Source organism: Peromyscus californicus, unplaced genomic scaffold (assembly GCF_007827085.1).
Source record: "Peromyscus californicus insignis strain IS unplaced genomic scaffold, ASM782708v3 Scaffold_14__1_contigs__length_90479793_seg_2, whole genome shotgun sequence".
Classification (NCBI taxonomy): Eukaryota; Metazoa; Chordata; class Mammalia; order Rodentia; family Cricetidae; genus Peromyscus; species Peromyscus californicus.
In genome coordinates this window covers 39,820,936-39,846,610 of record NW_026294436.1, presented here as the reverse complement: position 1 = coordinate 39,846,610, position 25,675 = coordinate 39,820,936, and the positions used below count along the sequence as shown (strand labels likewise).

Genomic DNA, 25,675 nt, shown 5'->3' with positions numbered 1-25,675 from the left:
CACATCTTCTGTCTGCCTAGGGAGCTCTCAGATCTGCCCATTTCAAAGTCAGGCACTGTGATAGCAAAAGTGACTTGTGGCTAAGGTAATTAGGTTTGCTATGAGATAGTTTATCAGAGACTTAATTTGACAATGATACTCTACAAATGTGCTATAAAGTGTCTCAAAAACCGTGCTTGTCTGCATGAAGGAGCACCTCACCTGCAACACTTTACCTGTTAATGTGGAATTTCACCAGAGGCTGTACTTGAAGACCTAGGCTAAACATTTATGATGTGCTATAATGGCTATCCTGCATAGTAGTTCCCAAACCTCAAAATGTTCCCTGGGAAACACATTCTATACGCTCTCAATTTTATATTCAGGTAGAATTACACTAATGGCTTTACCCTTTCCTACTTGTCTATAAGTGCTTGTCTCCTTGTTATAAGTACTTAAATTAAACCATTGTTTTAATAAGGTCTGCTGTAAGCTTTCCCGCAATAGCTTGAATCTTTGGAAATGATTCAAAGCTTCTTCTATGGGCTATAGTAGGGTTGAGATCAAAACCTAACTCCATCACTCTTAGAGGGGCACCTTGGAACCCAGAAGACATAGGACAGAAAGGCTGTTTTGTTGGTACCTTTGACAGGGATGCTGGCGAGGTTTACTCATATATGTCTCATTAGTTGATGACACATCACTGAAATACAGGACTGCTCCTAAAGAGAGGGAGCCTGGGAAAAGAGGCTCTAGGAGTCATGTGATATTTTTTCACATACCAGCAAAGGATTGCACGTTCGGGCACCAATGGGTCCTTAGTTCACTGGCACCTGCTGTGCATTCAAGAATCAATTCTGACACTGAACATCACCTGAAGGTAGCACATGCCCTACAGGTTAAAGCCTGAGTCCCATAAGGCTATTCCCCACTTTAGAAAACGGGAAGTGGGATCCCAGATGGGCCCCAATTCTGCTTGGCCAAATATACATTTGGAAATTCTTACAACCCCTTCCTCTTATTAATTAATTCAATGATCTTTTTTAAAGAATAACCTCTGGACATCAGGAAAGGGATACTTACTGCTTACTATAAAGGATACAACTCAGAAACAGTATAGGTCATGGATGCCCAGGATAACATATAGGATGAGGCTCACCAGGCTCCAAGCACACAGAAGTGTTTACTAACCCAGAAACCCTCAAAGGCTATTCTTTGGGAAGTTGGTGGAGATTTCCTTACAAGGGCATGTCATATTAAATTCTTGGTCATTGGTAATAGCACTGTGGCTCCAGGCTCTCTCTTTCTCAAAGGCAGGAATGGAGTATAAAAATTTTACCTCTCTGATCATGTGGTTGGGTTTTTCTGGCTACCAGCTCCTATCCTTAAGTTATCCAGGGCCCTTTCCTGCCATGAGTCATCTCATTAGCATACAAAAGACAGCTCTGTGCCAGGAACCAGAGACAAAAATCCACATGTGTGTGTATATTTATAATTTTTTATTATACCATAGGGGCAGATTCAGAGTGCGCCCACACCTCTTTAGCTCAAGCAGTGTTCAACCAAGGCAGGGTAGAGTTGCTGGGGACATAAGGACATACCTTAAGCCCTGCCTTTTCTCTGGGGACCCTTGGGTTCTTCCCTTGTCCCCACCATAGAGTCATGAACATGTGTAAGTCAAAACATGGCCTCACTTCCTGATGAGGGGCCCAATGCTGTGCCTGGGAGAGAGGAAGAGGAAGAACTTTCTGAGGGGTTAGGAAAGAAACCTGGGTGGAAAAACTCGAAATAGAATGTTTTCACTCTTATAAACTTAGGGGATTTTAACAAAAAAAAAAAAAAAAAAAAAAATACCACTCCCTCCTCCCTCCATGGGGCATCAGTTGTAGTAGCCCTGAACTTGGTCAGCTTCCCTCATGAGCCCCTCCCCATACACCCTCCTTGTTCTGAGCAGCCTGTGTTCCTGGTGAGGCTCAGTTTCTCTCCATGCTGGTGCCCACGATGAGCTCTGAACTCTCTTTATTCTCTCTATGTCGCCTTAAGTCAGAGCTGTCCCTGAGGGATTTTCATTTCGCACACTAATTCGGCGTTTACAGATAATTTACTAAACCATTTGTTTCCATACAGAGGAAGTCATGCTTGCCGAGGAAAATAAAAATGCTGGCACGTCAGCCTTGGAAGGTAAGGAAGCGCTGTGAGCTCTGCTTTGTTAGCATTTGCCCTCTTAGGCGGTGGCAATCTCTCTTGATCAGAGAGGAGAAAGGAAGAAGAGGGGGGCGCACTGGGATCTGAAACACAAGTCTCTCTGTAATAAAATCCCTCATGCTTTAAAACGATGAGAATTGAGTCACAGATTTAAATGCCTTTTAAAGTGATGGAAATGAAGCCCAAGAGTTGCATTGTTCCAGGGCATGTGATTGATAGAGTTCCATGAAAAGCCCATCGTACAACTGATGGTCTAGGAAGGGATCTTCTTTTAAAATGTGTGGGGATCATCTTGGGACCACTTTCATTACCGGGAAGTGCCATTGTTTATGAAGAGCCAGAACAAATAGATAAGGAGTGTCTGTTTACCTACTGCGTTTAGATTTAGATAAACTCCAACTGGGATTCAAAACCTATGAGCATCTGCAGGTGCTGGCAAACACAGCATTGCCTGCCATTCTGTAGACTTCAGATTCTTATCACCCTGGTTCCAGTATTAAAGGCCAACACCTGTGTCACAGGGCCCTTGCACAAGGCCTCTTGCCCACAGCCCTCAAAGTTTTGTCCAGGATGATCTGGGTGTACTTATGGCCTCTCACTGGCCTTCCCCTTCCCTGGCGTAGTGCTTCGAAGGGCAACCATCAAAAGGAGCCGGACGGAGGCCATGACCCGAGACTCCAGCGATGAGCACTGCGTTGATATCTCTTCTGTGGGTGAGTGATCCAGTTAGATCTTCTTTTACTTCTCTGGATCTCCCATGAAAATGAAGATCCTGTCTTTTGAGAAGAACCACAAGGAGGAAAAAGAACCCAAAGGATCCAGGATTTAGGGATGTAATTAAGGGAAGGCATGGGAATCTAACCTAGCTGACAATGATTTTCAGAAAAGACGAAAGGACCAGGGGATGCTGTGTACATGAAACTCGGGGCTTAGGGTTCTTCAAGTGTGACAGATGGATCTCATTTGCAGATGTATCCTTTCTCTCCTGGGTGTGACAGTGAGAACCCACGTTGGGATACAGGTTGAGTATCCCTAATCTAAAAATCCAAACTCTGAGGTGCTCTAGAATTAGACATTTAAAACAAACAAATAAAACAACAACAATGCTCTGGCACCACACGTGGAAAATTCCATACCATGAAACTTGGGTTTCTCCCACAAAATTATTTAAAATATTGTATAAAGCTACCTCCAGCCTATGCACATAAGGTATATCTGAAACATAAATGGATTTTATTTGTAGACATGGATCCCACTTCCAAGATACTTTATCATGTGCAGCCGATAGTGTCATCATCACTAAAATAATAACCTGAAATCTGAACTGTGTCTGGTCCATATATTTTGGATAAGGGATACTCAACCCATATTTTTCAAGGATCCTCAGGACCTATTTCTTCTAGTGACCCACACGGGAGAACTTGAAGCCATTTGCTTAACCAGAGTAGCACCAATCTACTTCCATCATGTGAAACTTAAACTAATTCCTTTTGACAATGCACTGATATGACAGTTCAATCCTAGGTTCTCTTACAGATTCTGGCTCTTGACAGGTTTTTTCCTCCCCAGAAAAAGGGCAGGATCTCTCACTCCATCCTAAAAAGCAGAAGAGACTTACAAAGCCCATTGCTGCTTTATGTTGCCAGTGGCAGAAATATCTCAAATGCAGCAGAAGGATTCCGGTGTCTGAAGCCTATTTAAAGGAAAGGACAGAGAGAAGCCCAGTCTCTTACAGATGTAAACACGATCCTGTTAGGATTCAAGATGCTGGGTGTCTGCCTGGTGTCCTGCTTGGGAATCTTTCAGTTTCCTAGGACTTGAGAGTGCCTGGAGAGCAAAAGCAGGGTCTCTCCCTGTGGAGATTACTTAGCCCATAACATAGGGGTTGCCCAGGTCTGCAATGTGACGGTCACCTTGTCCTGGTACTCAAGCTGTCCAACTTGCCCCGTGGATGCCATCTGATCGTGGAAGAGAAGCCTGGGATATTTTGTAGTCTCATTCCTCCTCATTTCCCTTCCTTAGGCACACCTCTTGCCAGAGCCAGTATCAAGAGCACAAAGGTAGATGGAGCTTCCTATTTCCGGCACAAGGAACGGCTTCTGCGTATCTCTATCCGCCACATGGTTAAATCCCAAGTGTTTTATTGGATTGTCCTGAGTGTTGTGGCTCTCAATACTGCCTGTGTGGCCATTGTTCATCACAACCAGCCCCAGTGGCTCACTCACCTCCTCTGTAAGTGAACAGCAACTGCTATCCTCTCATGTGGGTGGCTTGGTTTTGTGTAAGAATGACTGAAAGGACCTGAAGCATTGCGAACTGTATACACCGAAGGAAGCCAAAATGGCTGCAAAGGGGGATGGATCATCACACAGCTGCCCCTAGCCTTCCTTAGCTGCTGGGGAAATAATCACTGCTGGTCAGTTAATGTGTCAGTGTTGGACCTTGGGTCCTAGAAGTTTCTTATGGGGGTTCAGTGGTGTAAAGAACGTGAATCACTGAGAGCTGGGGAGAAAGTCCAGAGAACAATGGATATATCAAATGGATCGAGAAAGGAACATATAAGTCAGCTCTGAACATGACTGCCTCTGGGTGTCAGTGATGGCCTGGAGACTGATAAATGGAGGTATAGGTGAGGATACCTAGTTTCTTAAGTCAAGCCACAGCAGAGACCTTCTCTGAGGGTCACTCTCTACTTGAAGCTAACAATAAGCCTCCTCCTAATGCTAAAGGCCAACTATTTGTTGAGCTAGGGGCTCATCCCAGCTCAGAGTGCTCAGAAATTCTGTTTTGCCCAATGCTGACTTCTTACATGCTGAGATCTGGGGCTTCTTTATAAGGGGGGGGGTTGTATTAGTTGGAGGGCAAAAGAGCTCATATCATCTGTGGAGCAAATGATACTATTTTTACTACTTTCAGACTATGCAGAATTTTTGTTTCTGGGACTTTTCCTGTTGGAGATGTCTCTGAAGATGTATGGCATGGGGCCACGCCTTTATTTCCACTCTTCATTCAACTGCTTTGATTTTGGGGTAAGTCCTCAGAAGCCTGCTGGTCTTTCTGTTTCATGTTGATAGGCCATGGTTTTAGATAAGCAGCTTGGTCTGCCACTCGGCATGAGTCATTGAAGTCAGGCATTGTAAAAGGAGCATGTGTATGATGAGATAAAGGGAGTTCAGAAGTGAATGAATCCTTGCTGGACAAGGATTTGTTTGTTTTTTTAAACCCCTTTGAGTTTTAATGTTTTTATTGATGTATAACACATATACTAAAGAGTGTACATTTAACTATATAGCTCAATGAGATTTTTCACAAAGCTATGCATAGCCATAATTTTGAACCACTTATTATCTTGGGTGAAGTCTGGGAGAGAAGGACAAAGGACTTAATTCTAGAGGTGGCTTTAGAAGAAAGAGGTTATACACTTGTTTATTTTCTACTTCAGTTGAAAAGGAACATAATTGTCTAGATATGCCCTCATATGAACTCACACACTCTTGTATTAGCATGACTCCATGCAGAACATTCCATCTAGCTGTTTACCTTCTATATAATATTTAGGTGCGTGTCTTGTTAGCAGTGTTCAAGGTGCATTTATGCACATTTATTTCCTGCACTGCTTACCGGAGTCCTGTACATGATATAAGGTATTAGGGGCTAGCCTGCTCTCTACACATAAGGTGACAGACACCGCAATGCTCAGTTCACATACCTGATTTACATTGGAGCAGGGTAGCAGGACCTTAGGATTCTCAGCCACCTCTCTTTCTGCCAAACCCATTCCCTTCTCTGCCAAAGCTTCAGTCAGGTGATAAAGATTCTGAGCACTTGCCAATCTACATTTTTACCAAGAACATACGGTTCTGAGTACAGGCAATTTTCAGGCATAATAGCTAGTGAGAGACCATTTTAACCTTGATTTTCTCATATACATATTTTTCAGCATTGCTTTGAAGACTCATTTTCATTATTTCTCCCAGCACAATGTCTACAACATAGTCAACATTCCATAAATGTATAATCACAAAATAACTCAAAGCTAGCCATAGTGGCATGCCCCAATACTCAGGATGCTGAAGCCAAAAAAATCACGTTTGAGGCACTATGTAGTAAATTATAAGGTGGCCTGAGCTATATAGTGAACCCCTGTTTCAAAAGGCGAAAGTTGTGCGTAGTGGGGTGGTTAAGATGGCTTAGCTAGTGGTTAAGGGTGCTTACTGTTCTGTCAAGGAACTCCAGTTAGGTGTCCAGCATGTGCCAGACAGCTCACAGTCACCTAGAACTCTAACTCCAGGAGGACCCCAAAGTTCTGGCCTCTAGGTCACCTGCACTCACATGCACACCTACACATACACATAATTAAAAATAATAAAGATAATTCCAAAAAAGCAGAAGTTGAGGCTGTGATGTTGATAGACCACTTGCCTAGCATGTGCAAAGAAGACCCTGGATTCTGTTCCAATTCCCATAAACAACAACAATCTTGAAATGTTAATTGCAATTATGACTTCTTCTAGCAATCAGACCCTATGTCAACAAAGATACTATTACACTGAGGATTATACAGGGCCTCACTCCTTGAAAGATATTTAGCACAACAGCACTAAAATGTTCTCGGCTGTGCTACAGTCTAGAATGATGAGAGAATGTGGGCACTTTCTGATATTTTGATATTGGAACACAACCTTGACTAACTCAAACTGGTTTCTGTGATTTGGGTACTATTCCTTTGTCTGCCTATATAAGGTGATACGAAGCAAGAACATCCATTGTTATCAAATTTGTGTAAAAGCAGTGACTATAGATTGTAATTTCGTGAAGGTCAAGTCAGTAAACCAATGCCCAGTGAGCCGATTTAAAGTTAGGAAGGAGATAGAAAACAGTGAGAGGTTGGTGGTACAGTATTGTTCTTCTTTGGTAGCTTCCCAAGTATGTAGTTTGATTAGAGTTAGGACTGGTTGGGGAGAGAGAGTCTCCATTTCACCAGAGCCCAATGAGAGCTGATGATAATGTACTAGGTACTAAGATGCTCTGTCTTCTCTTTCTGTCTTCTCACTGTGGCTGGGCTTGTCTCTTAGGTCACAGTGGGCAGCATCTTTGAGGTGGTCTGGGCAATCTTCAGACCTGGTACATCTTTTGGAATCAGTGTCTTACGAGCTCTCCGGCTCCTGAGGATATTTAAAATAACCAAGTAAGTGACGACATCTGGACGCTTCCTACCACCTTTGAGGATGGAACTCTTAGCCGCTTCTCTTCCTTGCTTCCCCCCGTCCTGCTCCATGTCTCACATTCTTCAGATCTCCCCTCTCTAAAGACCAAACTAGAAAACTGTCAATGACAAAACATGGAGCGACACATTTCCCAGGGGAGGATCACACTGCCACTACCTCGTCTTCACGGATACACAAAGGCAGTCTATCTCAAGCGTGTAGGTAGATGGCAAGCTTGGTATTGTGTCAACAACTATAACCTTGTCCGGGTTTCACAGGTATTGGGCATCCCTCCGGAATCTGGTTGTCTCCTTGATGAGCTCCATGAAGTCTATCATCAGCTTGCTCTTCCTCCTCTTCCTCTTCATCGTTGTCTTCGCTCTCCTAGGAATGCAGCTCTTTGGAGGCAGGTAAGGGCCAGGGTGTGGCTTTCCATCCAAAGGAAGCTCTGATTAGCCTCAGGCCTGGAAGTACCAAGGTGATTGATTTGGTTTGTTAGCATCTTGTTTGCTCTTGGTCTGAATAGTTTGTGGATGCACTTGAGAAGCAAATGTCTCTGTTGTTACTACATATACTGGAAAGGGTTCCTGTTGGAGGGCCTATCCTTTTGAAGTTCTCTGTGGCATGATCAGCGTGGGGCCTCATAACTGCTGACCAGCCCAAACTCTGTCTTATAACTTGTGTCTTACAAAGCTCATTGTTTTTTCAGAAATAGGGGCTACCATCTTCATAGACCATATGGGATGGAGAGCAGTGAGGCGGGGAGGGATGAGGAGACAAGAAGGAAAAAGAGATGAAAACTGCAATCTTGGGGTTGGGAAACTTGGTACATGATATTTTTATTCTCCCCGAATCTCCTTTTCAGGTTTAACTTTAATGATGGGACTCCTTCGGCTAATTTTGACACCTTCCCGGCGGCTATCATGACAGTGTTCCAGGTATGAGGGCCACTGATAGCTCAGAAGAGCAAGGCGGGGGCCCATAGACCTCGCAGGGTAACAAGACAGCGTCTTAAGTGTTAGGGCTCCTGTTTTGAGAAGAGAGAAGTATGCCTCCTGTTTGAGCAATCATTACAGCAATCCCTCAAACTCCTGGGTCTCTGTCACCACCAGCAAAAGGGTTCTATGACAATCACCTCGTTGCTCTTCTCCCCACACCTGTGAATTTATGAGACATCAAGTCCGGGACATGCAGTCACAAATCACATTTGTGGTTTGTCTAAAATCTGGAGTATTTCCTCACCTGTATTTAGTTTGAGATAATGGGATATCTTTCCCCTGCCATCTCAAAATAGAACAATTTAAAAAAAAACTTTTTTTAACTCATAAGGAAAACTCATTATCAATAGTGTTTTAGAATCATACAGCTGGGCAAAAATGCTGCTTAGGCAGAATCTGAGGTTGAAGCAGAACCCGGATTCCAAACCAGAACCACCGCAGCTTTCCCAGTAATGCTACTGTCTTAGGGATGATGTGTTGTCACCCCTGGGAACAATCAAGTAGTGATCAGACCACCAGATCCATGTGATTCCCACAAGGACTGGCCAACCCGGGGGGCAGGAGGGACTCTGAAATGTGATGAGCAGGAGTATTTCTTCTTGCTCTCTTTTCATGTTGAATGTCTGTAATTCTCTTCCATATAAAAATAGGATTACTTATAGGAGTGCCTTTCTCCCTACCTTAGCAGAAGTCAAGGAAGGGGATAGATGGAAGAGCGCCATCTCTGGAATCTAGACCTTTACATTGGCCCCATCTTTTCTGCCAGTGCAGAGTCTTGACCTTCCCTGTTGTTTGCTCCACAGATCCTGACAGGGGAAGATTGGAATGAGGTGATGTACAACGGCATCCGCTCCCAGGGTGGGGTCAGCTCAGGCATGTGGTCTGCCATCTACTTCATTGTGCTCACCTTGTTTGGAAACTGTATCCTCCTAAGGTGTTCTTCTGTAGTCTGGCCACTTCCCTGTACCAGCATTCGAGAAGATGATGGAGTGGTCGTGGTGGTGGTGGTGGTGGTGGTGGTAGTGATGATGGTGGTGGTAGTGATGATGGTGGTGGTGGTGATGTGGTGGTGGTGGTGGTGATGTGGTGGTGGTGATGTGGTGGTGGTGGTGGTGGTGATGTGGTGGTGGTGGTGGTTGTGGTAGTGGTGGTGATAGGCCTTGGTTAGGCAAGGTGAAAGCTCATAGGCAATGCTTGCTCATACTAAAGGAAACAAGATTTTCATCTTAAAGAATTTGTATGCTAAGTCTGTGAAGAATATGAGCATTAAAGAGATGCAATTGCCTAAATCTACAATATACAAATAAAACCATGTAATGCTAATATGTTGAATGGTTGGAGATACTATGAGGTATGTAAAATATGCAAGGCCTGAGATCATTGTATACTGAAAAAGTGGGCAGATCACAATACTAGTGAATTAATTACATATTTATAAATAGCAGAACCTACCATGTCATAAAATTCAAAATAAATGTAAGTACCAAAATTAGCACTAATAACATTAAGTATTAGTAGTTATTGTATTGATGCTGTGTGTGGAACTTTTTTTGATAGCTAGACACTGCTTCTCCTACTCCTTACTTGTAAGACAAAAGAAAATACTAGATCACATCAAGTCAATACAAAACTACAAAGGAATGCTAACAACGAAATTCTATAACTCCAAATCCTATACCTCATGTTCTGTTGCTGAGGGGGAAAAATACCCCAACAGAAAGCAACCTGGAGGAGGGGGCAAAGTGATTACTTTAGCTCACGGCTCCAGGATAATGGGCCATCATCGTGAGGAAACCAGTGCATTCAACAGAGACTCTAAGCAGTTCTTCACGGCACGTAGTCAAGTGCAGAAGGACAAGTTACAGCTCATGTCAAGCTACTGCTGCTTTCACTTCTCTGCTATGATAGCCTGTAACCTGGCCTTGGGAGAGAAAATAAACCCACTTTTGTAGCAGTATTTCATCACTAACAGGAACAAGATTAAGACACTGGTCCAAAAAAAAAAATCTAGAGCAGGAAGATTGAAGTTTGAACACTCTTTAGTCATTAGATGTGTGGTCTTCAAAAAAATCATTTGCTGTCTCAGAGATTGTTTCTGCATTTCAAAAGGAGATAGTAATAACTCCTTTATTAATTGCAAGTATTGAATAAAATAATTATTAAATGCATCTTATAAACCATGAATATTTGTGTAACTGTGAGGTACCTCGGAGAGTGGAACTCATCTTGAATTGGATTGTAGAGCACAGAGGGGGCATTCTAAGGCCGCTGAATTTTTGCATATAGCCTCACAAAGAAGATACACTCTTTTCAGCCTTTGTCTTCAGGACGTCTAATGATTGGAACAGACCATAAACTAGATGTGCTCACATGCAAAAGAAGAAGCTATCTGATAAGGAACAAGAAAGGAGGGCCAGTTTGTCACAATGACGGTCTCTTGATTTTCCTGCTACTCTGTAAGTAGCCAGAGGCATCCTCTTATGCTAGAATTAGTCTCATCTTCCACCACATATGAGCCTCAAACACAGAAGATTGGGACCTTAGGAGTTAGAGTACATAATAGAAGTTGATTTCCAAATAAATCGTGTCCATGCTGTGACATTTGCCAAATGAATATTGGAAGCTCTCTGGGACCTTAACAAGAATGAGAGAAGCAAGTCGGCACCCCCTTGTAGAATGCTACTGCTCTCACTTCCTTCTGTTTTTGAGGGAAGGGTAGCAGGGTGCCCCCTGGTCTAAGTGAGAGTCCAGCCTTCCAGGAGGGAGAGGTAAACACTGACACTCAGCTCCCTGCACATCTTGTTCAGTGATCCTTTTGTTGCCTATTGCCAATCATTGAGGCCATAGCTGTCTGAAGGTTTCCTCACCATATTTGCCCTTCCAAATGGTTTGATTTAGGAATTGTTTTTTGTTCTATGTAAAGAGGCAATATGTGGAAAAAAGGAAGACATAACACCTCCTTTCTTCTCTTGTGGCCCTTGGCTGCTTCTCCCAGTGTTCAGGCAGAAAAGTCCTGGAGGGGACCTTCAGACTAGCTAAAGCCTTTTACTTTTCTTGCCTGCCCGTCCTTAACCCATACCCACAGACACACTGCTGAACGTATTCTTGGCCATCGCTGTGGACAATTTGGCCAATGCCCAAGAATTGACCAAGGTAAGCACTATCTTCAAGAGAGCCATCTTCTGGAAGCTTTAAGATGGTTGGAGAGCCACACACCCATGCAGGAAGCCTGGTTTACTTTCACCGAGTCGGCTGAACTTTGGTTCAGCATGGGTCTCTCGTGGGATATAGGAAATATCAGCATATCTCTGTGAACCCTCACATGGGTCCTTCTCAGAATTACAGAATGCAGAACCAAGGAAGGTAGTAGAACTCTAGATTTTAAGTTCTACCTCTGCTACTACAACCTGTGTCAGTATGACCTCAACTATGTGACCACATCCTCAAGGGCTTGGGTGTGGGAGTGGTCGGGAGCATTGGGGCTCCTGCACTAAGGCTACTGGGGTAACCCATTGGCCATGATCATTCTAGAAAAGTTTCTATGAAGTCAGATACTCCCATTCTTAAAGAGATATCCCTGTCTTTCGTGGAATTCTCCACTCCTGGGGGAGGAGACAGTATTAATTGCAGTGAGGTGGTCCATGAAATGGGTAAAAATTTTTTCCACACAATGCAAATTTAGTTTTAGAAAGGTACACAACATCTTGAGGTTTTTCTGAACTTTTCTCATTGAATCTGCCATGTGTTGCCTACTCTCCCCAAATCTCTTAAAATCCTCATCTCTATAATATGGGAAAGAAAATATGAGCTTTAGTACATGAAAAACTGGGTTTGAATCCTACATCTTTCCATTACTGGCTGGTTTAGCTTTGGTGAAAGTACTGATCTCCATTAATACCAGTTTTCTCAGATGTAAGATGGAAGAGACATATCTGCCTGTCTGTCTCACAGTATCACAGCAAAGTTCAAATGAAATACTGTGTGTGGAAACCATAGCATGCTAGGAAGTTAATGTATATTATAATACTTTTATCAACTACCTGAACATGTTTCCTTGGTGTTATCAGTTCAAGCAAGAATATAGCTGAGGTGGTGCTGGAGAGATGGCTCAGCAGTTAAAAGTGTTCACACTCTTCCAGAGGGCCCCATATTAGTTATGAGCAGTATATGGAGTGGCTCACAACTGCTTATAACTCCAGTTTCAGGGGAGTGCAACGCCTTCTTCTGGCTTCCATGGGAAAAAGCATACATCACACACACACACACACACACACACACACACACACACACAGTCTGCCTGCCTGTCTGTCTGTCTCTATCTCTCTGTGTCTTTCTCTCTTTTAAAACACCTGAAAAATGTGGATGAAGAAATGAGACCTCTGCTTAGGAGCCCCTATGCCATATAGGGTTTACCACTTCCTTTTGCTTACTTCATCTTGCCTGGTCTTCAGAGTTCCTGGGGAGGGTGGAAGGAAGCTACTCTCCATAGGGCAATCCAGGTAAACTATCTCTGCTTTGTGTCTAGGATGAACAGGAGGAGGAAGAAGCCTTCAACCAGAAGCATGCACTGCAGAAAGCCAAGGAGGTTAGCCCGATGTCTGCACCCAACATGCCTTCTATTGAGTGAGTAGGCCATCCAAACACTGACCCTGGGCTTCTGGGGCTAAACCTAACTCATCAATGCCCACAATAATCAGTTCTAGGAAGGCATCTCCTCTGTTCCATGGACTGTTCATAGTACATAGTGCACTGTTATAGGGCAGGTAATAAGAATAGTGTGTGTGTGTTGTGGGAGTACCAATCAGATAAATCCAAGAGGCACTCTCTGTGTAAATAGAAACCTAAACATACAGAAGGATGTTTTGTGGTGTTCTGAAGGAACCATCCCTCAGCAGGGTCCAATGTGCCTTATAGAGACCAAGTGGGATAGAATATACTGAGGCCAATAAAATTGGCACCAGCTGGTACAGAGGTCCTAACCCCCAGGTGAAGGATTTAGCATTTATTCAAATTGAAATCCTGGAAATACTTAACATAGAAGGATGTAGCATATGGTTTCCACTTTAAGGTATCACTCTGCTCCATGGAAAACGGGCTGTAGGATCCCATCATGGAAGCTATCAGACGTAGCTGGCTGTTAGCAAAGTGGGGGTTGATGAGTTAGACAAGGAGAGTAGCCACAGAGGGGTGACAGTTCTACTCAGTCTGTATTTGGGAATGTGTGGCAATGGGATACATTCATGGATTAAATACAGTAGGGGAAAGGATAAAAAAGAGAGAAGAAATTAAAGAAATCACCAGTTTTATAGTTTTGGGACCTCAACAGCTGCACAGAGGGTGGGAGCATTTGTTGGTACTTCAGAGGTAGCGGAAATCCAGAGTTCATTTTGGCCACATTGAATGTGAAATGTTTCTAAGGCATCCAAGTGTGTGAATAGGCTATTGGTTACACGAGTGTGGAGCGTAGAAGAGAAGTTGGGATTAAAATAAAGATTTGGGGGAAGTCATTTGCATTTAGATGGTATTTAAGCCATCAGTGTGGGTGAGATGACCCAGGAAGAGTGGGGACAGGGAAAGAGTGGAGCTGAGGACAGAGACTGAGCATGCGCTTCTCTGGCAGAGGAGAAGCTGGGAAAAGAGACAAGGGACTGTAGCCAGGGGAGAAGAGAGGGACAGAGGAGCTTAATGTCCTAGAAGCATATATCAGACTAGCATTGCATGCTATTGAAGGACTACCCCCTCCGATGGGGACAGAGAAAGGACCACTGGATTTGGCAAAACAGAAGCTATTTTAGTGGCTTGTCTGGTAGCTTGATAGAAACAGTGTCCAGATGGAATAGATTTGAGAGTGAATGGGAGGTTGACATGGAGGGGAGCTAGGATCACTCTCCCAGGGTCCAGCCTCGATCTGCACTCTTTGGGAAAACTTGGAGAGTCAGTACGGCCCTGCACAGGCCTGGCCTCTGCATCATAAAGAGGGGCAGTTGGTGGAAAAGAACCACAGAATTCCTTATGATAATCAGGGCATGCTGGAGGCCTGCGCGAGGGGTCCTGTCATATCCGTGGGGACAGTGGTAACCCACTGAGAAGTAAAACTATATCCTGAGCTATTGGCCCCTGTCAACCATTACTTAAAAGCCAGAGAGAGAGAGGAGTCCTTGGTGGCCCAGTCTTAATGGGAGGGAGGACCTTCTGAGAAGCCATTCTACTTCCCCCATTGGGATGCTTCCCATTCTATGTGGTGCCCCCTTTATCTGTTTTACTGTTGGTTTGCGCTTGCTTCCTGAAGCTGGGGAGGCTTGGCTGCTAAGTCCCTTTTCCGTGAGTCCGACAAAAAACAGAAATCATTAAAGATTGATTGGGGAATACCAAACAACTCCTTCCTCTTCAGAATAGTCACTGGTTTTGAGTCATTGCTACCCTGCTCCTCTGAACTCATACATTTTGGCTAAAACCACATACGCACAGGTATCCAAAAATGCAGATGGATAGGACTTGCTGCCGCCGCCGCCGGGAGTGGGTGGCTCTATTTACTGAGCTGAGGAAGCTTGGGGGAGAAGAGGGTTTGGAGGGATGCGATTGGGAATGCTGATTGGCCCAGAGTAGAAACTATTTATGGAATGGAAGAATGAATGAAATGTGGGTAGACACAGGGCTGTGGGAATTGAGCAGTGAGCATCAGTGCAGAATGGAGGTGAAATAGGGCTGCAAACAGCCCCAGTAAGATGACACCAGGGCTTTGGTTGCTCTTCATACGCCATGTGGTGTGTACTGCTGCTAGGAGTGATCTCGGGAGCGGTGTGCCTTGCTCAGGTGTGCAGCTCAGCAGCTGATTTCTGGTAAGCACAGATGTGGCTGCTATAGATAACCATGGAACGAGCATCAGCACAAACCCAAGTATCCCAGTAGTAGCCCCGAATCTGTCAATAACATGCCCTGTGGCCTTAAAGAGAACCACTTAGGATCTCAGAGCCTCTGTTTGCCCATGTTTGGAATGGGAAGAAGCACTCCTGCTCTTTCTGCTTCCCACAGCTATTGTGGGGCATACACAGACACATGCACATGAGTTGGACTTAATGGCTACTTCTCTTTGTGGTTTTGGAGTGTGACTGCAAATTTGGCAGATTGCCTACATGAGTAGAGAGGTGAAGTCAAGTATATGACTGACTGTATGACAAAGATTAGTTTATCTTTTGCTTGGAGTACGTGTGTGTGTGTGTGTGTGTGTGTGTGTGTGTGTGTGTGTGTGTGTGTAAGAGAGCATATGCATGTGTATGTGAGAGAGACTGTGAGAGTGTGTGCATAATAGAGACAGAAAGTATGTGTGTGAGAAAGTGTGTTAGAGAGACAGAAAGTAAAACTGTGTGCGTGTGTGTGTGTGTGTGTGTGTGTGTGAGAGAGAGAGAGAGAGAGAGAGAGAGAGAGAGAGAGAGAGAGAGAGAGAGAGAGAAAGAATCCTCCCCTATACTTACTTACGCATGCTCCTAGAGGGCTGGTGTTTGAATACTTGAGAATTTTCAAGTAGATGACATGATATGCTTCTCCCAGTGGGTGTGCACGTTGCCTGTCTAGAGTATGCTTCTATTTCTATGTGCTACCCATGCTTCTTGCCCCACCTGTGCCCTGCTATAGTACAGGCTGCCGATGCTGAGGGAGATGTATTTCGTTGAGGAGCTCACAACATTTCTGCAACGATGTCTACATTAATGAGTGCTTGTGTGCATACAAGTATATTTGTGCTTCTTCCAGATACCCCCAAAGAGGCTTAGATTGGCTGTCTCTGCTTCCTCAGCCCTGCCCTTGAATGAGGCTCCTTTCCAAGTGCATGAGATGTGGCAGAGCAGAGTTCATTTGCCTGGCATGTTCTGCATTCATCAGAGTCTTCTCAGCCAAGGACAATCATTTCCCTGCTTCCCAGACCCAGCGGGGCTCACTGGGCTGGAACGGGGTCCCCCAGCTCAAGGGCTCACTCTGGGAATCTCTCAGATGAGTTGCCCTCTACCCTTGGCCCTGTGCTCACACATACTAGTTCCTACGTTTGCAACTTCCATCTAGCCCCTCACTCTGATCGTCTCTCAAGCTTGTGTTTGAAAGGATACAACATGGATGTAAGAAGTAGTAGTTCTTAAAACCAGCCCGAGGTCAATTCTGTGTTTCACCCAGTAGAACAGAGCAAACCTTGAAGGCTTCTTTCTCATTGAGGGCACCACTCACATTCTGTGGCCTCTGAGGTGTAGCCCTGTCCTTAGCCTTGGGCTGCTCGATAGCCTCACTGGTGTGCATGACAGAGTATTTGTTTCCTCTGCGTTCCATGAAATTGAGCCCGGATCTGCTATGGGAGTGATGAGCCGGAAGGGGTCCTACCTGGGTGAATGTGCTTTTGTTACCCTTGAAACGATTGGGGACGGGGAGCAAATGCTCATCAAAATAGCACTCGGGACGGTGGCTGTGTGAGCTCATCGGGGCCTGGTGCTTAAGCATTAGAAGCTATATCCTACATGAAATAGTCTGTCCTCTGGGACTCTGCATGTCTGCTTCAGAAACAAGATCTGTGGAGTTTGCACACACCGAGGACCCAGAAGTTGCTGTGGGAGCACTGTAGGTGGGGAGTCCACAGAGGGCAAACAGATGCATGGGAGCCCTGTGGACGTGCCAGAGACTCTGGCTTCCCTCTGGACGTCTGCCGGTGGCTGTGGGGCTTGCAGGGTCTAGAGGTCGGGGTGGACTGAACCTGTCCGTTTTTCTTTCCCAGAAGAGACAGAAGGAGAAGACACCACATGTCGATGTGGGAGCCGCGCAGCAGCCACCTGTATGTGTGTACCGGTCTGCGTGTCTGGGAGTGGTTCTGTGTGGGCGTGGGGACGATGTGACACCGAGTGTAAACGTCAGCGTGTGCTTTGGTGTGTGGGGCGCGTATGTGTGTGTTCCATGCACATCTGTGGACATGCCCCTCGGCGCCTTTCGGCGTGCGCTTCTATCAGTGTGTCTAAAGTATGTGACAGTGTGCTGTTTGCTCTTGTGGGCATGTGCTCACACTGGTAATTAGTGTTGGTGGGGGGGGGTTCCTTTCACGTAGGCAGTTGTGTACTTCTCTGTGTGGGCCTCAGTGAAGGTGCGTGTGGCTCCACGTGCATTATCTTTTTAACGGTTGGTGGGGGGTGTGCCCACAGGCATGTGAGGGAAGGAGTAGGTGTCTGCCCTTCCAGCTGAGGAGCCCACGCCTGTGTTCTCGATGTCATGTTTGTGTGTTCCTGCTACCCTGTGAATACTCATTAGGCCTCCGAGCTGAAATGCTCAACAGTAGTTTGGGCGTGGACTGCTGGTGGTCTCTGTGAATACAGTCTTTCGTGGGGTTCATTAGCTGTTGTTTTTAGAAGCCCATGGTCCCCTTGCTTTCAGGGGAGACTGCCACTGTCGTTATCCTTGTCGGTATCTGACCATGGTGCATCTCAGCCCGTGCTATTCCAGGCTAAAATCTGAGAGGGATGGGGAGAGGAAGAGCCTCTCTGACCTTGAATGAAGGGCCATTGGTGGGTACATAAGAGACCCCAATTGATAGCCTCCATCAAAGGAGTACTGGGGAGGGAAGGCCGGGTGAGTCTTTGTAGTGCCACTCTCACTGGTCTTGGGGACGTTGGGCTCAGTCTTGAGCGGGTCCATCCTTTACTACTGCATCCGCAGAAGCAGGGATTGGAGTGAAAAGTACCCTACACTGACTGGACTTGGAGGCACTGGTCTGACAACTTTCTCATGTGTGGCCACTCTGCTCCTTGCATCTCTGTGCTTCTTGTCTGGGGACCCTGGCCTCCCCCTTTACCTCCACCACCCCATGATCCCTATTCATGGCTCCTGGAGGCCACCGTCTCTAATAATCCCGGCATGTGCTGTCAGGTTCTGACGGTAGCTCTCGCCCCTTCTCCTTTGTCAGGAGGGAGCGGAGGCGCCGGCACCACATGTCTGTGTGGGAACAACGCACCAGCCAGCTGAGGAGGCACATGCAAATGTCTAGCCAAGAAGCCCTCAACAAAGAGGAGGCCCCGCCGATGAACCCCCTCAATCCACTCAATCCACTGAGTCCTCTCAACCCGCTCAACGCTCACCCCAGCCTCTATCGGAGGCCCAGGCCCATAGAGGGCCTAGCCCTGGGCCTAGGTCTTGAGAAGTGTGAAGAGGAGCGCATTAGCCGCGGTGGCTCCCTCAAGGGCGATGTAGGGGGCCTGACCAGTGTCCTGGACAACCAGAGGAGTCCCTTGTCCTTGGGCAAACGGGAGCCACCGTGGCTGCCCAGATCCTGTCATGGAAACTGTGACCCTACCCAGCAGGAGTCTGGGGGAGGAGAGACGGTGGTGACATTTGAGGACCGGGCCAGGCATAGGCAGAGCCAGAGGCGCAGCCGCCATCGCCGGGTCAGGACTGAGGGCAAGGAGTCTGCCTCCGTGTCCCGGAGCAGGTCCGCCAGCCAGGAGCGGAGTCTGGATGAAGGCGTGTCCATTGAGGGGGAGAAAGAACATGAGCCTCAGGGCAGCCACAGGAGTAAAGAGCCAACCATCCATGAAGAGGAGAGGACCCAGGACTTAAGGAGGTAAATGAGTCCCAAGAGGGCACTGGAGGGCTACAGCTCAGGTCGATGTGATGAATTCTGCGACAGAAACCTTTATGGGCCTCAGTTTCCCCTTTTATAAGATGGAGAGGATGCCAAAACACCATCTAAAAGGCGTGACTTAATTTAACAGGCAGTCTATCTTGTATGGAAATGATGTTCTCTTCCAGAGCATCTCTGAGGAGAGTAGGGCCTGCGTGGAGAGGAATGAGTCAGTGGGCGTGGCCCAGGAGTGCTTGCCCCTCTGTGCGGATGGGGATGGAAGATAACACATGCTGTGTGCTCTCCAGCAGGCCTGCTCTGGCTCTTAGCCCCTTTCCTTTTAGCCATTCTAGAACAACTTCTGAATCATGGCCATCTCCCGTTCTTTTTTTTTTCCCCCCTCAGGACCAACAGTCTGATGGTACCCAGGGGATCTGGACTGGTAGGAGCTCTGGATGAGGCCGAAACCCCTCTAGTCCAGCCCCAGCCTGAGCTGGAAGTGGGAAAGGATGCCGCTCTGACAGAGCAGGAGGCTGAAGGCAGCAGCGAGCAAGCCCTGCTGGGGGATGTGCAGCTGGATGTGGGCCGCGGCATTAGCCAGAGCGAGCCTGACCTCTCCTGCATGACCACCAACATGGACAAGGCTACCACCGAGAGCACCAGCGTCACCGTCGCCATCCCTGACGTTGACCCCTTGGTGGATTCAACAGTAGTGCACAGTGAGAGCAGTCCCTGTTTTTGTCATTGTCGCCCTCAACTCCAGCCAGAGCTAGGGACAGCTGGCTCTGGGGTCCCTCCAATAAAGCTCTACAGAGAGCCACCCAAGCAGAACTAAAATATTTCTCACCGTCTTGAGGCAGTGATCTCCTGCAGAGTTGGTTTCCTCAACTTTAATTTTGTCCTGTAGAGCTTGGTCCTGGGACTCTTCAGAGCAGTCACAGGTGACTCTGGGACCAGTTAAGTCCTGATGTAACCCGCTCGGAGGCATCCTTGTGACCTCCTGGATCTCCTGGGAGAACCCCTGGGGTGGACTAGCAGGATGCTTCTAGCCCCGGTCCCTGCTCTGCTCAGTCAGTGGTCTCAGAAAAATCGCTGCATCTCTGGAGGCTTCTGTGTCACATAATGTGAGAGCACTGAGCTAGATCCCTGGAGATCATCCCTGCACTAACATTTCATGACTCTATCATTCTTATCAATTTTCTCTCTCCTAGGATCTCTCAGTCACACCTCCCCACCAAAATTCCTTCAAGCAGATGCTAACCCATGAAACATTAACACAAACCCCAGGGGAAAGCATGTAACCTACTCTGCTACTTGGCTCTATATTCCATCTTCCCTGAACCATACCTCCTGTATTCACGTTATTCCTGTCCTTGCCCAGACTGCATATTCCGTGTCTGCACTAATCCCTGTGCCTGCATGGTCCTACCCCAGTCCTTTCCTTGTATCTCATCTCTGCTCTATCCCTGAATCCCTTTCCTGCTTTACTCCCATTCCTTGTCATGACCTGAACCCTGCACCTCCTCCCTGTATTAACCATGCACTTTATTCCTGCCCCTGTATGCCATCCCTTCATGAATCCCACACCCTATAATATGTGTCCCCTACCCTCCCCTTAAATTAAAACACATCCCACTCCTGTATTAATCCCTACACCCCATCCCTGCATTCATCTCACTGCTGGCCTGTGGTCACACATCATGGCCACAGGGCTCCATCCGTGCATGTTTCCCTTCTTTCTCCATATTCTTCTTTCACATGGCAGTCTCCTTGTCTGCCTCTCTACCACTCCTTCACTTCCACTCTTCCTTCATATTCTCTACCCTCAGAAATGCCAGATCTGCTTTCAAAAGTAACTCTGGCACACCTAGCGCTTGCTGGGGTTGACTTTGGCATGTTTCAGGTTTCCAGGTCCACAGCCCTTTTTAATGTCTGTCAGATTTTATACTTTTATTAAATAAGAAGTGCTTTCGAGCCTCTTTTATGAGAAGCATGGTAGCTTGACCATCTCTCTGTTCCCCTGCCAGGGCTAGCGTGTGGCCTTTGTCATGGGTACAGTGTGTGAGAGAGGCTTTTGGGTTTTCCCTATCGCTTAGCTGTCAGAAGGGCCCACCACGGGCCAGGACCACAGAGGCTTGCTCCTTAGCCTGAGTCTCAGGGTAATGCTACTCCTTGGTCACAGAGCAGTGGGGGTAGGGGTGAGGGGTTCCCAAGCCTCTCTCCACTCTGATGACCTTCTGTCCCTTGAATTGAGCATAGAAACAGAGAATAGTCACCTGAGAGTGCTCTGTGACCCCTGGCTGCTTCATCCCCCCCACCAAGTCCTGAAACACAGTCATGGGCCTATATTCCCATGAATATTACATTCTCAGTTATATATCCATCATGTGGGGGAAGGCACAGCCAGAAAGGCAGGGCAGAGAGTAATGGCTTCTTGAAATCTTCCACTGCAGAGATTTCCCGGAGGTGTATAGGATTTCAAATTAGCTGTATGACCTTAGGAAAGATATGTAGACTCTCTGAACTTCAGTTTTCTCATCTGTATAATGGGAATAGTCATATATGCCACTTAAGGGTTATTGATATGAAAATTCAGTTGGGTGAGCTCAAAAGAATATGGAGTTTAGACGTAATTTCTAAATTATGCAAGCTTTGTAGCTACAATAGCTGTTTCCTCGACTATAAAAGTTCAGTCATAAAAAGGAAAATATGGTTATCATTTCTACGGCACAAAAGGCTGCAGTACATAATGTGTGGGGAAGGGTAGGGATAAGAGGAGGAGAAGGACTTGATGTAGTGTGGGGAAGAACCCCTGATCCTGTCAGGGTACCTTCCCAGGGTCATCCTTGGCATCCCTTCCTAACCCTTCTGTGCTATTCCCAGCTCAAACTAGAGACCATGAGTGTCAGCAGCTTTCTGAAGATTTAAACCCTTCTGCTTGCAGTTAGCAACAAGACCGATGGAGAAGCCAGTCCCTTGAAGGAGGCAGAGACCAAAGAGGAGGAGGAAGAGGTGGAGAAGAAGAAGCAGAAGAAGGAGAAGCGAGAGACTGGCAAAGCCATGGTGCCCCATAGCTCAATGTTCATCTTCAGCACCACTAACCCGTGAGCCATGCTCCTGTTGTGCCCAACTTTGGTACTAGGACAGCCAGCCAGTATTTGAGCCAGCATGGGATGGTGGAGCCCTTTCATCTTCCTGAACCCTCCTGGCAGAGGATAGCTAGATATGGAAATAGTTGGGGTCCAATAAGTAAGGTGGGACATTTAGTTGAATGGCCTCTCATCTCTGTGCCCATAGTCTCCAGGGTAACTGAAGGCAGAATACAGGAGAAACGTCATGGGAAGGGACTCTTCACCTACTCTTTGATCAGCAGTAGTTAGGACAGGGAGAATGAAGGAAATCTCCTCGAGGATGTCACCATATATTCTGGAAGTCGTCAGACATCTCCTGGAGTCTAGGGGTTTTGTACCACTGTTCTGCATATGGAGTTTTGAAAAGAGCTTCTTTTCCCAGAGTGGAGGTAGAGGCATGGAGAAGGAATATCAGAGAAGAGTCTAGAATGTTAGATTCAAGAAACATGGGATTAGGAAAGAGACTGTGCCTTATGTCCTGGAACTGGAATATGGATCAGCTTCTGAGGAAGGAAGACAAGGAGACCTTCAGTGGCTTCATGGGCCACTGCGGGATGGGAGGAAGTTGGAGTCAGTTGCCAGGCCATCCAAAGCTGTAGCATAGAATACAGGGATTTCTATCAGAATAGTCAGGAAGTCATGGAAACATGGTGCTCCTTATCAGGGGATTTAGAATCAAGATCTGGTTTTGTGTTTCTTGGTTCTTTAAACTTTCCTGGGCAGGTTCTAGTTTCCTTGCTCAAGGGAGCAGACACTGAGATGCAACAGAGGGTACCACATGCCCCTGGAGGTTGTGTAGTCTCACGTGCCTGTTCCTCAATGCTCACTTGTGTGTGCAGATAATGGTCTTGGCTTGCGTGACATAGCCTCTAACCAATCTGATTATCATTCTCCACTGGGGACTGAAATCAAGGGGTGGTGCTTGAGGAATTCAATTGCTCTCCCTGGTGACTTCCTTTGGCAAGGGCCTGGCTATCTGGAAGAGGCCAATGTAGGCTTACAGGAAGTAAGAGGGGCAGACATGGGAATGATGCAGGGTAAGCTCAGCAGGATTCTCTCACCCACAGGATCCGCAGGGCCTGCCACTACATTGTGAACCTCCGCTACTTTGAGATGTGCATCCTCCTGGTGATAGCGGCCAGCAGCATTGCCCTGGCAGCCGAGGACCCTGTTCTGACCAACTCAGAGCGCAACAAAGTGGGTGTACAAGGGCAGTTTGTGAACTTTCTTGATGCCCTGGGGTCTACTCCATCCCAGGCCCCTCCCTCCAGCAGCAGAGGTGAATCAAGATAAGGTAGCAGAAAGATTTGGGGGATGAGGAGGATGGAGAAACTGTGTCTATTCCTCAAAGATAAGTACAAGTCCTTTCTAGAGAAGCCCCCACCTCCACAGCCATACCACTGTTTTTAAACTTGATACTCAGAGCTAGCCAGGCTTCTGAGAGGGCTCTGCTGCTATCAGAGGGCCTGGATGTAGGATCTAACATAGAACCATAGGTGATGTGTGTGGATGCAGGGAGACTTCAGCTCGATCACAGGCAATTGAGTTATCTCCTGGGCACCACAGAGACAGAGTTGTATGGGGGCAATTCAGACCCAAGAAGTTATGTTATGGCCAAAGAGAAGGAATAGCCTCTGGAGCATGAGGCTCAAGCCAATTCACTAGTCCCTTCTTCCTATGTCCACTTCTCAGCCCTGCTCGAGGTGGTAAAAATTCCTCACTGTGTTCTGGGGTGGGAATTTATAAGCGACAGGGTTGTCATGCAGAATGGCATAGGTCAGTGGGAAGGTGTGCATAGAGCTTGGTGACCTTACACAGTCGTCTCTGTCTTGTTCATGTGTGTCTTACAGGTCCTGAGATATTTCGACTATGTTTTCACAGGCGTGTTTACCTTTGAGATGGTCATAAAGGTAAACGCTTCCAGAGAAAACCTGGGCTCCGGATTTCGGTTGTATCACTTGTCTGTTTTAGGGCCCTTCCCCCATAATGCCATCTCTTAGTCCATGGCAACATTAAGAGAGCCTCTACAGAGCCCTCTCTGGCCTCAGTGTCCTCGGTGAAGGCATGTATGTGTGGATGTGATTGAATAATGTAGACCTCTTCTCAAGGTCTGAACAGGAGGCAGGTAGTAGGTAGGCACACAGCTTGAGGGCTGTGTACTTCTGCACAGTGCATTTCCGGTCTTATACTGGGTACATGTCCAGGCAATGGGTTAGGGAGATGGAAGTCTTTCCAGATTCCATCTAGCTGCAACCACACTCTCTCCCCTCTAGACACCTAACATCCCCACAGGACTATTGCATTCTGAGTTTTACCCATCTGAGGTTTTTACCCATTCATGCATATGTGACAATGTTTGGAGCTCTGGGACACTGATGAAAAGAAGAATATGATAGGGTTCTGTAATGGCAGAAAAGTGTAATCTAATCCTATGTGACTATAGGAAGGGGCCTACATCCTCACTGTGAACTGGAGAATTTGTGTGACTATGAGAAGAGTCTTCAGTCCTCACTATTACCCAAAATGCCTGCTCCTCAGGCCCAGGGTGGGCTTGGCTAAGGAGATAGTGGCAATGGAATCCTTGTCATGAGGGAGCAAAGTCAGGTGTAGGTGTTGCTTACACCATGGAGCTCATCTGTGACTGTTCAAACTCTGTCCTGCAGATGATAGATCAAGGCTTGATCCTTCAGGATGGATCCTACTTCCGAGACCTCTGGAACATCCTGGACTTTGTGGTAGTGGTTGGTGCGTTGGTAGCCTTTGCTCTGGCGTAAGTAGATTCTTTTCTGTCCTAGTGCCTTGCCCTTCCTCTTCCTGGAGGCCTGGTTGACTTGAGCCCCTCTCTAGGGCCTACCTGGGAAGTGAACACTGGATTGGTGCCGAGGAGTGACACTCTGGGAGTCTGCTTGACATTGAACCCTGCCCTAGCAAGGCTTCTGCAGAGGCTGTGGCTCTGTCAGTTTGAGCAATTGATGGCAGTTGCCATGGTAGCATCATTGTCTGGTTGCCCCGAAACCGGAAGTGGCTTGCTGTCCCTTCTACCACTTCCAGTCAAAAGAACTGAGGCCAGTTCTCCAGAGCAGTGCTGGGGACAAAAGGGTGGCCTCCTGCAGAATTCTCAGAGCATGCTGCAATGTCCAGAGTCCCTCTGCTGCAGAGGTCTGCACCTCCCACCCTCTGTGTTCTGGATAAACATGGATGCCATGCATGTAGTAGCTGGGGAAATCTCTGTTCTCGGGAGAGACGTCAAACTCAGGGACTCTTTATAATGTAATCCTGGCATTCTACTTGGGAATTTGGTTGGCTTTTAAGGAAGAGGTAAGAGGGGGTTTGTGTTATTAGTGTGGTCATATCTGGTTTAAAGATATCTCGGTTCTTTCCAGTTCAGTGTTACATTATAAGGTGTTTATGAGAACACTTGGGGCTCTTTCTTGGGCTGATATCACCTAGGGAAATGCAGCAGAGATTGAGAATAGCTCTCCCTGAAGCCCTCATCACATCACCTCATTTTTTTTTTTTTTTTTTGCCCATATGGAGACAGACTTTTTGCCATCTATAAATGCCCCAAACTGT

General features: G+C 46.6%; 1 protein-coding gene across 7 annotated transcripts in view; it reads left to right on the top strand.

Moving 5' to 3' along the window:
- Positions 1-25,675, top strand: part of Cacna1e (calcium voltage-gated channel subunit alpha1 E) — a 473,485-nt gene that overhangs the window by 383,501 nt on the left and 64,309 nt on the right. For 3 of the 7 annotated variants that reach the window (XM_052737226.1, XM_052737225.1, XM_052737229.1), the window contains exons 11-27: positions 2,107-2,160; positions 2,808-2,897; positions 4,207-4,416; positions 5,101-5,213; positions 7,260-7,372; positions 7,670-7,801; positions 8,257-8,329; positions 9,193-9,310; positions 11,475-11,542; positions 12,915-13,012; positions 17,142-17,198; positions 18,318-18,971; positions 19,377-19,690; positions 21,916-22,075; positions 23,170-23,299; positions 23,953-24,012; positions 24,766-24,872. In XM_052737226.1, the coding sequence (XP_052593186.1) occupies positions 2,107-2,160; positions 2,808-2,897; positions 4,207-4,416; positions 5,101-5,213; positions 7,260-7,372; positions 7,670-7,801; positions 8,257-8,329; positions 9,193-9,310; positions 11,475-11,542; positions 12,915-13,012; positions 17,142-17,198; positions 18,318-18,971; positions 19,377-19,690; positions 21,916-22,075; positions 23,170-23,299; positions 23,953-24,012; positions 24,766-24,872 (2,551 nt within the window). The remainder of the gene's footprint in view (positions 1-2,106; positions 2,161-2,807; positions 2,898-4,206; positions 4,417-5,100; positions 5,214-7,259; positions 7,373-7,669; positions 7,802-8,256; positions 8,330-9,192; positions 9,311-11,474; positions 11,543-12,914; positions 13,013-17,141; positions 17,199-18,317; positions 18,972-19,376; positions 19,691-21,915; positions 22,076-23,169; positions 23,300-23,952; positions 24,013-24,765; positions 24,873-25,675) is intronic. The other 4 variants (XM_052737227.1, XM_052737231.1, XM_052737230.1 and 1 more) reach the window with 2 other exon arrangements.